Source organism: Symphalangus syndactylus, chromosome 12 (genome assembly GCF_028878055.3).
Source record: "Symphalangus syndactylus isolate Jambi chromosome 12, NHGRI_mSymSyn1-v2.1_pri, whole genome shotgun sequence".
Lineage (NCBI taxonomy): Eukaryota > Metazoa > Chordata > Mammalia > Primates > Hylobatidae > Symphalangus > Symphalangus syndactylus.
In genome coordinates, this window is record NC_072441.2 from 99,548,398 (window position 1) to 99,561,778 (window position 13,381).

General features: G+C 40.9%; 1 protein-coding gene across 23 annotated transcripts in view; it reads left to right on the top strand.

The window, feature by feature from the left end:
* The window catches only part of PRRC2C (proline rich coiled-coil 2C), a 108,945-nt gene that overhangs the window by 57,125 nt on the left and 38,439 nt on the right, over window positions 1–13,381 (top strand). For all 23 annotated transcript variants that reach the window (XM_063627270.1, XM_063627274.1, XM_063627276.1 and 20 more), the window contains 2 exons: window positions 2,384–2,592; window positions 6,782–6,936. In XM_063627270.1, the coding sequence (XP_063483340.1) occupies window positions 2,384–2,592; window positions 6,782–6,936 (364 nt within the window). The remainder of the gene's footprint in view (window positions 1–2,383; window positions 2,593–6,781; window positions 6,937–13,381) is intronic.

Below are 13,381 nucleotides of genomic sequence, written 5' to 3' on the forward strand. Positions count from 1 at the left end.
GCTCACTGCAAGCTCCACCTCCGGGGTTCATGCCATTCTCCTGCCTCAGCCTCCCGAGTAGCTGGGACTACAGGTGCCTGCCACCACACCTGGCTAATTTTTTGTATTTTTAGTAGAGACGGGGTTTCACTGTGTTAGCCAAGATAGTCTCGATATCCTGACCTCGTGATCCGCCCACCTGCACCTATCGCTTGGCCTGTTTTTTTAAGTATTCAGATGTTGGGCCGGGCGCGGTGGCTCACACCTGTAATCCCAGCATTTTGGGAGGTTATAGTAAGCTAGTATCGATTTATTTAGTGTTAGAAAGCATTATAAAGTAGCAGTTAAGATTCAGAATGCCTAGGTTCAAATCTTGGCTCTAGTACTTTCTAGTTGCTTCCCCTTTGCTTCCTCACCAGTAAAATGGGGAGAAAATAATAGCACTTAATGTGTGAAGATACTAAGATGATACTTTTGATGCACTTAATACCTGGTATATAGTAAGTAATCATTATTATGTGTGCCCTGCTTTTAGAGCAACTGCCAGGTTTGCAGCCTGAGCTGATAAGAATTTAACAATTTATTTGGACTGTATGGTATTAATCTGAGTTCGTTAGTTTTACATATTTAGCACTTCAGGTTACTACACTCGTAAGGTATATTTGTCTATTTTCTGTTGATATAACTAAATACGTGAGACTTGGTAATTTATAAAGAAAAATGTATTTCTTGCAAATCTGTTGGCTGCAAAGTCCCAGGTTGAGGGGGTGACATCTCATGAGGGCCTTGTTGGTAGAGACTCTGCAGAGTCCCAAGGCAGCATGCCTATCACATGGTGAGGGGGCTCACAAGAGATGGCACAACTGGCTTTTATAACAGACCCATTCATGATAACTAACCAACTCCCTTGATAACCCATTCATTAACCTGTTAAGGATCAATCCATTCAGAAGGGCAGAGCCCTCATGACATAATCACCTCCCAAAGTTCTCACCTCTCACCACTGCTGCATTGCCATTAGGGACCAAGTTTCCAACACATGAACTTTTTTTTTTTTTAATGAGGGGCGGGTGAGGGATGGAGTCTCACTCTGTCACCCAGGCTGGAGTGCAGTGGCGCAATCTCTGCTCACTGCAACCTCCACCCCCCTGGGTTCAAGCATTTCTCCTGGCTCAGCCTCTCTAGTAGCTGGCATTACAGGCATACGCTACCATGCCCGGCTAATTTTTGTATTTTTAGAAGAGGCGGGGTTTCGCCATGTTTGCCAGGCTGGTCTCGAACTCCTGACCTCAGGTGATCTGCCCACCTCAGCCTCCCAAAGTGCCAGGATTACAGGCGTGAGCCACCGCATGTGGCCCAACACATGAACTTTTGAGGGATACGTTCAAATTACAGCATTAGAGAAAATCTTCTTGCTGTTCCAGATAATTTAGAAAAAGGAAATTTTTACTTGGAATTTGAACATTCCCTTAAAATTCCAAGAGAATCGGGATAACCAAAATAAACAGAATAGTTCATTTCCTGTAACCAAACTATTAGAATTTTAAGTAACAATACTCAGGGAAAATTTTGATAAGATTTTTGTGCTATGTAAATCTCAACTATGTAGCAAGATTTTTGTGCCACATAGATAGCAACAACTTTGAACCTGTAGAAATGGCAGTGACGATTATAATTAAATGTTTTTTATAAGAGCATCATGGAAGAAATGAACTCATTCTTAAAATGTTTCAGGTTATGGCCAGGGACCTGGTAAGCTTTTATCTTGAGTAATACTATAGGCTAAGATGAAAATGAGTTAGTAAACCCATTTCCCATGATCATTTTCACTTGGAAATTTTAAAAAATCAACCTGAAATTGTTCTTTTAGGAAATAAGAACTACTAAGAACTGTAGGGGATACATTTGGTTTGTGAAGTGAATTATTTCCATATTAAGTTTTTTTAAATAATTATTATCAATGTGTAAATCTGATTACATTTTTTTAAATGTACATAGTTGTAAATATAGAATGCTTTTTAAAAATTTTTGTTTTCATATGCTGCCGACTTTTGGAGAGCATCCATTTGTGAATACTTTGAACTTGCTTGGATCACAGAAATTTTCTGCTATAATTAGCTCATAATGTGATAGACAAATAGACTCTAAGAACTTCTGGTATAATTAAAATTCTAGAATTTAATTGCTGGAAAGAACTCTAGGGAGCTAGTCTACTTTCTTGGGAAACCCGGTTTTAGTAAGGTTGTACTAAACAAAAGTCACTAATGCTTGTTTGGTTACAGTTAAGAGTTTTCTGTCCCAACAGTGTTTCATCTTAGAATGAACTTTAGAAACTGCCAATAAGAGCATTTTTCTTTTGTTTGAATAGGTGGAAATAGTAATATCTCAAGTTATTCTTTTGTAGGCCATTTGATGACCAGCCTGCAGGCACAACTGGGGTTGACCTCGTCAATGGCAGCTCTGCACACCATCAGGAAGGAGTACCTAATGGTACAGGACAAAAGAACTCCAAAGATTCTACTGGGAAAAAAAGAGAAGACCCCAAACCAGGTCCTAAAAAACCAAAAGAGAAAGTGGATGCTCTATCACAGTTTGATCTCAACAATTATGCAAGTACGTCTTAGGTTTCTTTCATTTTATTTATTTATTTATGTATTTATTTATTTGTTACATTTTAAAATGTAGATGCCACAATTAAAGAAGTTTTCCAAGAAGGAGAGAGTTGGACATTCAAGATATACATAGTGGCTGTTTATGAAACACTAACTGATTGAACTTAAACTAAAATAACTCCAGCTTTTAGTGTAGCCTTGAATGCTTAATAAAATTTTTGTTAAAAATAATCCAACAGCATTGCACTGTTCTTCCAAAAAAGAGGAAGAAAATTCAGTAACCACTCTACTTTGCCAGATTTGAGAAAGCACAGAAATTTGATTCTTAGTTATATTGGTATAGATGTATTATTAAAAACAAAAGGAACTAAATGTTAAACTCAATGAATTATCTCCTTGGTAAAATTGGTGTCTAAGATATGGCAAATACAGAATAAATAATAGGATGAGAGGCAGTGTCACTGTGGATAAATAGGAAAGCCATGAAGTAATAGAGGATCAAATATGAAGGATAATACAAGCAACAAGAAAATATTAAATGAAGAAAAAGCAGACAAGGAATATCTGTGTATAGACATTTGTACATGTAAAATGTACTATTTGCCATTCATTTGGATGAAACTGGAAATACTGAATAAAATTGAGAGATTTACTAAGTTAAGACCAGATAGCTCAGATAGTAGTAATAATAGTAGTAATGGGAAAGTTGGGTTAGTTGCAGTTATTCTAGTATAAGATATATAGATGAGGTTTTTCTTTCATCTGCCTAATGGTTATTTGTACATATTAAGCCCTGATTTGAGCACAGCTCATGGACATTGTTTTTTACCATTAGTTCTCAAAGTGTGGTCCCCACATCATCAGCATTACCTGGAAATTTGTGAGCAATGCAAATTCTTCATTTGTTTGTTTGTTTTGAGACAGAGTCTTACTCTGTTGCCCAGGCCGGTGTGCAGTGATGCAATCTCGGCTCATTGCAACATCTGCATCCCAGACTTCAAGCGATTCCCCAGCCTCAGCTTCCCGAGTAGCTGGGACTACAAGCATGAGCCACCATGACCAGCTAATTTTTTTTTATTATTTTTATTTTTATTTTTTTGTAGAAATGGGTATTTGCCATGTTGTCCAGGCTGGTCTCGAACTCCTGAGCTTAAGTCATCTGCCCGCCTCGGCCTCCCAAAGTGCTGGGATTACGGGCATGAGCCACCATGCCCAGCCATAATATTGCTATATTAAGACATAATAGGCCCAGCGCAGTGGCTCGGGCCTGTCATTCCAGCACTTTGGAAGGCCAAGGTGGGCGGATCACCTGAGGTCGGGAGTTTGAGACCAGCCTGACCAACATGGAGAAACCTCGTCTCTAAAAATATAAAATTAGCTAGGCGTGGTGGTGCATGCCTGTAAAAACAAAACAAAACAAAAAAGACAGTAAAAACAGATAAAAGCTATATGTATTTCTGAAGTGGTGATAGAAATTAAGCTATTCATTTCAACTCATTAAAGTTATCTTTAAGAGTTAGTCATCTTTAGTTCTTTTTCCTGGTAACATTGTTTTTAAGTAATATCTCTAACCTAAAGTGTTAACAAGAAGAGGACATTGGAAACTAAAAAGTAGTGTTCAAATTTTCCATAAACGCTACCTGTAGTTGGGTGAACTAAGGAAGTTGAAATAATAAGATAGGCTTTACACACACACATTTTAGTGTAAGTGAAAAACTGAGATGAAGTTAGAATTATGATGAGGTCTTTCCATCAGTCTAAAGTAATGTGTGCATGACATCCTTTGAAATGTTTGACTCAGACCTTTCATTAAAATGAGAATATGCTTCATTTTACAGAGTTAATGATTTTTAAAAGGATTTTAAAAACAAGTAGAAGTGTCTTATAAATCAGAATCAATTGGGTTTTTTCTTTTGAAATCAAGTTTCCTTTTTTTTTTTTTTTTTTTTTTGAGACAGTCTCACTCTGTCCCCCAAGCTGGAATGCAGTGGCGTAATCTCAGCTCACTACAACCTCTGCCTCCCCGGTTCAAGTGATTCTCCTGCCTCAGCCTCCTTAATAGTTAGGATTACAGGCACATGCCACCATGCCCAGCTAATTTTTTGTATTTTTAGTAGAGACTTTAGTGGAGAGTTTCGCCATGTTGACCAGGCTGCTCTCAAACTCCTGACTTCAAGTGATCCGCCCACCTTGGCCTCCCAAAGTGCCGGCATTAAAGGCATGAGCTACCGTGCCTGGCTGAAATCAAGTTTCTATTAGAAAAATGGAATAATGGCAATGTCTCGCCCTGTCACCCAAGCTGGAGTACAGTGGCATGATCTCGGCTCACTGCAGCCTCTGCCTCCCAGGTTCAAGCGATTCTCCTACCTCAACCTTCTGAATAGGTGGGACTACAGGCGCGCACCACTATTCCCAGGGTAATTTTTTGTATTTTTAGTAGAGAGAGGGTTTTACCATGTTGGCCAGGCTAGTCGCGAACTCCTGACCTCATGTTATCCGCCTTCCTCGGCCTCCCAAAGTGCTGGGATTACAGGTGTGAACCACCATGCCCAGCCAGTTTCTAAGGAGTGAAAGCCAGTATTCATTTTTCATTTCATCTCTCAGAATATGTTAATGCTAAGTTTTAACTATTTTAGAAGAAATGTTTGTAGATAGTTTCTTTGTGACCACTTCCCTGATCATACCTATGTTGCCATACCTAACAAGTATCACCTTCCTTTGTTGCTGTACCTAACAAGTTATCACCATCCTGAATTGTATACTTATCGTTTCCAAGAAAAATATTTTTATTGTATATGTAATTTCCAATTAAAACATATTGTATATTATTTGAAAATTAAATAATTTCTTTAAATTGCTTTACTCTTTCTTGATACTTAAGAGTTATTGTTCAGACATTATACCTATAAAAAAATTACATCACCTGAAGTAATTTAATTTTTCTTGGAAATATTATTTGATGGATTTATATTTCACATACTGACTGGGATATAGGGTAATTTTAAGATAGCCAAAATAATGGTTAGTTGGAAAATAAGTTGAAAAATGATCTTGAGTTGCATCACCTAGATGATTCTGGTGTGTGTTCACCTATGCTATCTTACATTCACACACAGCTTACACATTTATTTTAATTAATTAACTTATTCATTTATTTATTTATTGAGACAGGGTCTTGCTCTCCCAGGCTGGAGTGCAGTGGCTTGATCTCAGCTCACTGCAGTCTCAACCACCCCAGCTGAAGTGATTCTCCTACCTCAGCCTCCCAAGTAGCTGGGACCACAGGCATGCGCCAGCTAATTTTTGCATTTTTTGTAGAGACAGGGTTTCACTGTGTTGCCCATAACATATATTTATTTTTAACAACTCCACACTGTAGACAAGGGTCTACATAAAACAGAGACATTAAGAGTCATAAGACCAGCTAAGCTGGTCGTCTTACCTTAAACAAATCAGTTTATTTCGTTTTTTAAAACATTAGCCACCTCTTAGAATGGTTAGATGCAAATGAGGTAGAATGCTTTGTAGATCTTTTAAAGCACTATACAGATCTGAAGCTAAGAGATCGAGGTTAGGTCATAGGATAATTTTGATTTTTTTTCTTTTTTAAGGCGTTACTTCTATATTACTTAAGGAAAAGAAAAATGACCTATATCATTCAAAACAGGTATTTTTAGGATTTTTTGGACAGAGTCGCACTCTGTCACCCAGGCTGGAATGCAGTGGCATGGTCTCGGCTCATTGCAACTTCCACCTCCCAGGTTCAAGTGATTCTTGTGCTTCAGCCTCCCGAGTATCTGGGACTACAGGTGTGTACCACCACACACATCTAATTTTTGTATATTTAGTAGAGATAGAGTTTTGCCATGTTGGCCAGGCTGCTCTCAAACTTCTGGCCTCAAGCAGTATGCCCATCTGGGTCTCCAAAAGTGCTGGGATTACAGACGTGAGCCACTGCACCTGGCCAGTTTTAGGATTTTTATTTTTAACTTTTAAGTGTATGAAATCTTTTCAAATCTTTACAATGAATGGCCATGCAATAGGGTGGAAAATAGATTATACACTATAAGTTATAGGAACTAGGCCTTTGGCTAGTTTCTTTTTTTTTTTAAGTACTACTATACTAAACGTTTTTATTAATTTTCATTTGAAAAACGGAAAATATCTTAAATCCTTTCCCACACCCACAGGTGTTGTTATAATTGATGATCATCCTGAAGTAACAGTAATTGAAGATCCACAGTCAAATTTGAATGATGATGGTTTTACTGAAGTGGTATCCAAAAAACAACAAAAACGTTTACAGGATGAAGAACGGCGAAAGAAGGAAGAACAAGTCATACAGGTTTAAACCTTGTTTCAACTTGTTGCTAGTTATCTAGATTTGTTGCCCAAAGTGTATCAGCAAATGTTCAAAGTTTTTATCTACTTGTCAAGGCTGTATTCATTCTTCAAGTGTTAAGAGTGACATCATCTTCCCAACTTTTAATCATTTGACCGGAATCAAAGGAAATTTTAAATAAAATATAAGGACCGTAGCTCCTTATATTTTGACTTACAGCAAAGACGATCTTTTTTTTTTTTAATACTGTAAGTTCTAGGGTACATGTGCACAACATGCAGGTTTGTTACATATGTATACATGTGCTATGTTGGTGTGCTGCACCCATTAACTCGTAATTTACACTACCTATTTCTCTTAATGCTATCCCTCCCCCCTACCCCAATCCCACAACAGGCCCAGGTGTGTGATGTTCCCCGCCCTGTGTCCAAGTGTTCTCGTGGTTCAGTTCCCACCTATGAGTGAGAACATGAGGTGTTTGGTTTTGTGTCCTTGCAATAGTTTGCTCAGAATGATGGTTTCCAGCTTCATCCATGTCCCTACAAAGGACATGAACTCATCCTTTTTTATGGCTGCATAGTATTCCATGGTGTATATGTGCCAAATTTTCTTAATCCAGTTTATCATTGATGGGCATTTGGGTTGGTTCCAAGTCTTTGCTATTGTGAATAGTGCCACAAGAAACATACATGTGCATGTGTCTTTATAGTAGCATGATTTATAATCCTTTGGGTATATACCCAGTAATGGGATGGCTGGGTCAAATGGTATTTCTAGTTCTAGATCCTTGAGGAATCACCACACTGTCTTCCACAATGGTTGAACTAGTTTACAGTCCCACCAACAGTGTAAAAGTGTTCCCGTTTCTCCACATCCTCTCCAGCGCCTGTTGTTTCCTGACTTTTTAATGATGGCCATTCTAACTGGTGTGAGATGGTATCTCATTGTGGTTTTGATTTGCATTTCTCTGATGGCCAGTGATGATGAGGATTGTTTTCATGTGTCTGTTGGCTGCATGTATGTCTTCTTTTGAAAAGTGTCTGTTCATATCCTTTGCCTACTTTTTGATGGGGTTGTTTGATTTTTTCTTGTAAATTTAAGTTCGTTGTAGATTCTGGATATTAGCCCTTTGTCAGATGGGTAGATTGCAAAAATTTTCTCCCATTCTGTAGGTTGCCTATTCACTCTGATGGTAGTTTCTTTTGCTGTGCAGAAGCTCTTTAGTTTAATTAGATCCCATTTGTCAATTATGGCTTTTGTTGCCATTGCGTTTGGTATTTTAGTCATGAAGTCCTTGCCCATGCCTATATCCTGAATGATATGGCCTAGGTTTTCTTCTAGGGTTTTTATGGTTTTAGGTCTAACAGTTAAGTCTTTAATCCATGTTGAATTAATTTTTATATAAGGTCTAAGGAAGGGATCCAGTTTCAGCTTTCTACATATGGCTAGCCAGTTTTCCCAGCATCATTTATTAAATAGGGAATCCTTTCCCATTGCTTGTTTTTGTCAGGTTTGCCAAAGATCAGATGGTTGTAGATGGGTGGTGTTATATCTGAGGCCTCTGTTCTGTTGCATTGGTCTGTATCTCTGTTTTGGTACCAGTACCATGCTGTTTTGGTTACTATAGCCTCGTAGTGTAGTTTGAAGTCAGTTAGCGTGATGCCTCCAGCTTTGTTCTTTTTGTTTAGGATTGTCTTGGCAATGCGGGCTCTTTTTTGGTTCCATATGAACTTTAAAGTAGTTTTTTCCAATTCTGTGAAGAAAGTCATTGGTCGTGTGTCCGGAATTGGTGGGTTCTTGGTCTTACTGACTTCAAGAATGAAGCTGTGGACCCTCGCAGTGAGTGTTACAGTTCTTAAAGGCGGCATGTCTGGAGTTTGTGCCTTCTGATGTTCGGATGTGTTTGGGATTTCTTCCTTCTGGTGGGTTGGTGGTCTCGCTGGCTCAGGAGTGAAGCTGCAGACCTTCGCGGTGAGTGTTACAGCTCTTAAGGTGGTGCATCTGGAGTTGTTCATTCCTCCCTGTGGGTTCGTGGTCTCACTGGCTTCAGGAGTGAAGCTGCAGACCTTTGCGGTGAGTGTTACAGCTGATAAAGGTAGTGTGGACCCAAAGAGTGAGCAGCAGCAAGATTTATTGCAAAGAGCGAAAGAACAAAGCTTCCACAGTGTGGAAGGGGACCCAAGCAGGTTGCCACTGCTGGCTCGGGCAGCCTGCTTTTATTCTCTTATCTGGCCCCACCCACATCCTGCTGATTGGTAGAGCCGAGTGATCTGTTTTGACAGGGTGCTGATTGGTGCGTTTACAATCCCTGAGCTGGACATAAAGGTTCTCCAAGGCCCCACCAGAGTAGCTAGATACAGAGTGTCGATTGGTGCATTCACAAACCCTGAGCTAGACACAGGGTGCTGATTGGTGAGTTTACAAACCTTGAGCTAGATACAGAGTGCCGATTGGTGTATTTACAATCCCTGAGCTAGACATAAAGGTTCTCCACATGCCCACCAGACTCAGGAGCCCAGCTGGCTTCACCCAGTGGATCCCGCACTGGGGCTGCAGGTGGAGTTGCCTGCCAGTCCCGCGCCTGCGCCTGCACTCCATAGCCCTTGGGTGGTCGATGGGACTGGGCGCCATGGAGCAGGGGGCAGCGCTCATCGGGGAGGCCTGGGCCGCACAGGAGCCCACGGAGGGGGTGGCAGGCTCAGGCATGGTGGGCTGCAGGTCCCGAGCCCTGCCCCGTGGGAAGGCAGCTAAGGCCCAGCGAGAAATTGAGCGCAGCGCTGGTGGGCCGGCACTGCTGGGGGACCCAGTACATCCTCCACAGCCGCTGGCCCAGGTGCTAAGACCCTCATTGCCTGGGGCCGGCAGGGCCAGCTGGCTGCTCCGAGTGCAGGGCCCGCCAAGCCCATGCGCACCCAGAACTCGCGCTGGCCCGCAAGCACCGCGTGCAGCCCGGGTTCCTGCCCAGGCCTCTCCCTCCACACCTCCCCGCAAGCTGAGGGAGCCAGCTCCGGGGAGCCAGCCCAGAAAGGGGCCCCCACAGTGCAGCGGCGGGCTGAAGGGCTCCTCAAGTGCCACCAAAGTGGGAGCCCAGAGGCACCGAGAGCGAGTGAGGCCTGTGAGGGCTGCCAGCACGCTGGCACCTCTCAGTAGCTTGATGGAGATGGCATTGAATCTGTAAATTACCTTGGGCAGTATGGCCATTTTCACGATATTGATTCTTCCTACCCATGAGCATGGAATGTTCTTCCATTTGTTTGTGTTCTCTTTTATTTTGTTGAGCAGTGGTTTCTAGTTCTTCTTGAAGAGGTCCTTCACATTCCTTGCAAGTTGGATTCCTAGGTATTTTATTCTCTTTGAAGCAATTGTGAATGGGAGTTCACTCGTTATTTGGCTGTTTGTCTGTTATTGGTGTATAGGAATACGTGTGATTTTTGCACATTGATTTTATATTCTGAGACTTTGCTGAAGTTGCTTATCAGCTTAAGGAGATTTTGGGCTGAGACGATGGGGCTTTCTAAATATACAATCATGTCATCTGCAAACAGGGACAGTTTGACTTCCTCTTTCCTAATTGAATATCCTTTATTTCTTTCTCTTCCCTGATTGCCCTAGCCAGAACTTCCCACACTATGTTGAATAGGAGTGATGAGAGAGGGCATCCCTGTCTTGTGCCAGTTTTCAAAGAGAATGCTTCCAGTTTTTGCCCATTCAGTATGATATTGGCTGTGGGTTTGTCATAAATAGCTCTTATTATTTTGAGATACGTTCTGTCGATACCTAGTTTATTGAGAGTTTTTAGTATGAAGGGCTGTTGAATTTTGTCAAAGGCCTTTTTTGCATCTATTGAGATAATCGTGGTTTTTGTCTTTGGTTCTGTTTATGTGATGGATTATGTTTTTTGATTTGCATATGTTGAACCAACCTTGCACCCCAGGGATGAAGCCAAGTTGATCTTGGTGGATAAGCTTTTTGATGTGCTGCTGGATTTGGTTGACCAGTATTTTATTGAGGATTTTTGCATCGATGTTCATCAGGGATGTTGGTCTAAAATTCTCTATTTTTGTTGTGTCTGCCAGGTTTTGGTATCAGGATGATGCTGGCCTCATAAAATGAGTTAGAGAGGATTCCCTCTTTTTCTGTTGATTGGAACAGTTTCAGAAGGAATGGTACCAGCTCCTCTTTGTAACTCTGGTAGAATTCAGCTGTGAATCTGTCTGGCCCTGGACTTTTTTTGCTTGGTAGGCTGTTAATTATTGCCTCAATTTCAGAGCCTGTTACTGGTCTATTCAGGGATTCAACTTCTTCCTGGTTTAGTCTTGGGAGGGTGTGTGTGTCAAGGAATTTATCCATTTCTTCTAGATTTTCCAGTTTATTTGCATAGAGGTGTTTATAGTATTCTCTGATGGTAGTTTGTATTTCTGTGGGATCGGTGGTGATATCCCCTTTATCATTTTTTATTGAGTCTATTTGATTCTTCTCTCTTTTCTTATTAGTCTTACTAGCGGTCTATCGATTTTGTTGATCTTTTCAAAAAACCAGCTCCTGGATTCATTAATTTTTTGAAGGGTTTTTTGTGTCTCCATTCCCTTCAGTTCTGTTCTGATTTCAGTTATTTCTTGCGTTCTGCTAGCTTTTGAATGTATTTGCCCTTGCTTCTCTAGTTCTTTTAATTGTGATGTTAGGGTATCGATTTCAGATCTTTCCTGCTTTCTCTTGTGGGCACTTAGTGCTATAAATTTCCCTCTACACACTGCTTTAAGTGTGTCACAGAGATTCTCGTATGTTGTGTCTTTGTTCTCATTGGTTTCAAAGAACATCTTTATTTCTACCTTCATTTTGTTATTTATCCAGTAGCCATTTAGGAGCAGGTTGTTCAGTTTCCACGTAGTTGTGCGGTTTTGAGTGAGTTTCTTAATCCTGAGTTCTAATTTGATTGCACTGTGGTCTGAGAGACAGTTTGTTGTGATTTCTGTTCTTTTACATTTGCTGAGGAATGCTTACTTCCAACTATTTGGTCAGTTTTGGAATAAGTGTGATGTGGTAGTGAGAAGAATGTATATTCTGTTGATTTAGGGTGGAGAGTTCTGTAGATGTCTATTAGGTCTGCTTGGTGCAGAGCTGAGTTCAAGTCCTGGATATCCTTGTTAACCTTCTGTCTCGTTGATCTGTCTAATGTTGACAGTGGGTTGTTAAAGTCTCCCATTATTATTGTGTGGGAGTCTAAGTCTCTTTGTAGGTCTCCAAGGACTTGCTTAAATGAATCTGGGTGCTCCTGTATTGGGTGAATATATATTTAGAATAGTTACCTCTCTTGTTGAATTGATGCCTTTACCGTTATGTAATGGCCTTCTTTGTCTCTTTTGATCTTTGTTGGTTTAAAGTCTGTTTTATCAAAGACTAAGATTGCAACCCCTGCTTTTTTTTTGTTTTCCATTTGCTTAGAAGATCTTCCTCCATCCCTTTGTTTTGAGCCTATCTCTGTCTCTGCATGTGAGATGGGTCTCCTAAATACAGCATATTGATGGGTCTTGACTCTTTACCCAATTTGCCAGTCCGTGTCTTTTTTTTTTTTTTTTTTTTTTTGAGATGGGGTCTCGCTCTGTCACCCAGGCTGGAGTGCAGTGGCGCGATCTCGGCTCACTGCAAGCTCCGCCTTCTGGGTTCACGCCATTCTCCTGCCTCAGCCTCTCCGAGTAGCTGGGACTACAGGCGCCCGCCACCACGCCCGGCTAATTTTTTGTATTTTTAGTAGAGATGGGGTTTCACCATGGTCTCGATCTCCTGACCTCGTGATCCGCCTGCCTCGGCCTCCCAAAGTGCTGGGATTACAAGCGTGAGCCACCGCGCCCGGCCCAGTCCGTGTCTTTTAATTGGGGCATTTAGCCCATTTACATTTAAGGTTAATATGCATGAATTTGATCATGTCATTATGATGTTAGCTGGTTGTTTTGCCTGTTAGTTGATGCAGTTTCTTCCTAGCATCGATGGTCTTTACAATTTGGCATGTTTTTGCAGTGACTGGTACTGGTTGTTCCTTTCCATGTTTGGTGTCAGGAGCTCCTGTAAGGCAGACCTGCTTGTCTGTAAAGGATTTTATTTCTCCTTCACTTATGAAGCTTAGTTTGGCTGGATATGAAATTCTGGGTTGAAAATTCTTTTCTTTAAGAATGTTGAATATTGGCCCCCACTCTCTTCTGGCTTATAGAGTTTCTGCCGAGGGATCAACTGTTAGTCTGATGGGCTTCCCTTTGTGGGTAACCCAACCTTTCTCTCTGGCTACCCTTAACATTTTTTCCTTCATTTCAACCTTGGTGAATCTGACAATTATGTGTCTTGGGGTTACTCTACTCGAGGAGTATCTTTGTGGTGGTCTCTGTATTTCCTGAATTTGAATGTTAGCCTGCCTTGCTAGGTTGGGGAAGTTCTCCTGGATAATATCCAGAAGAGT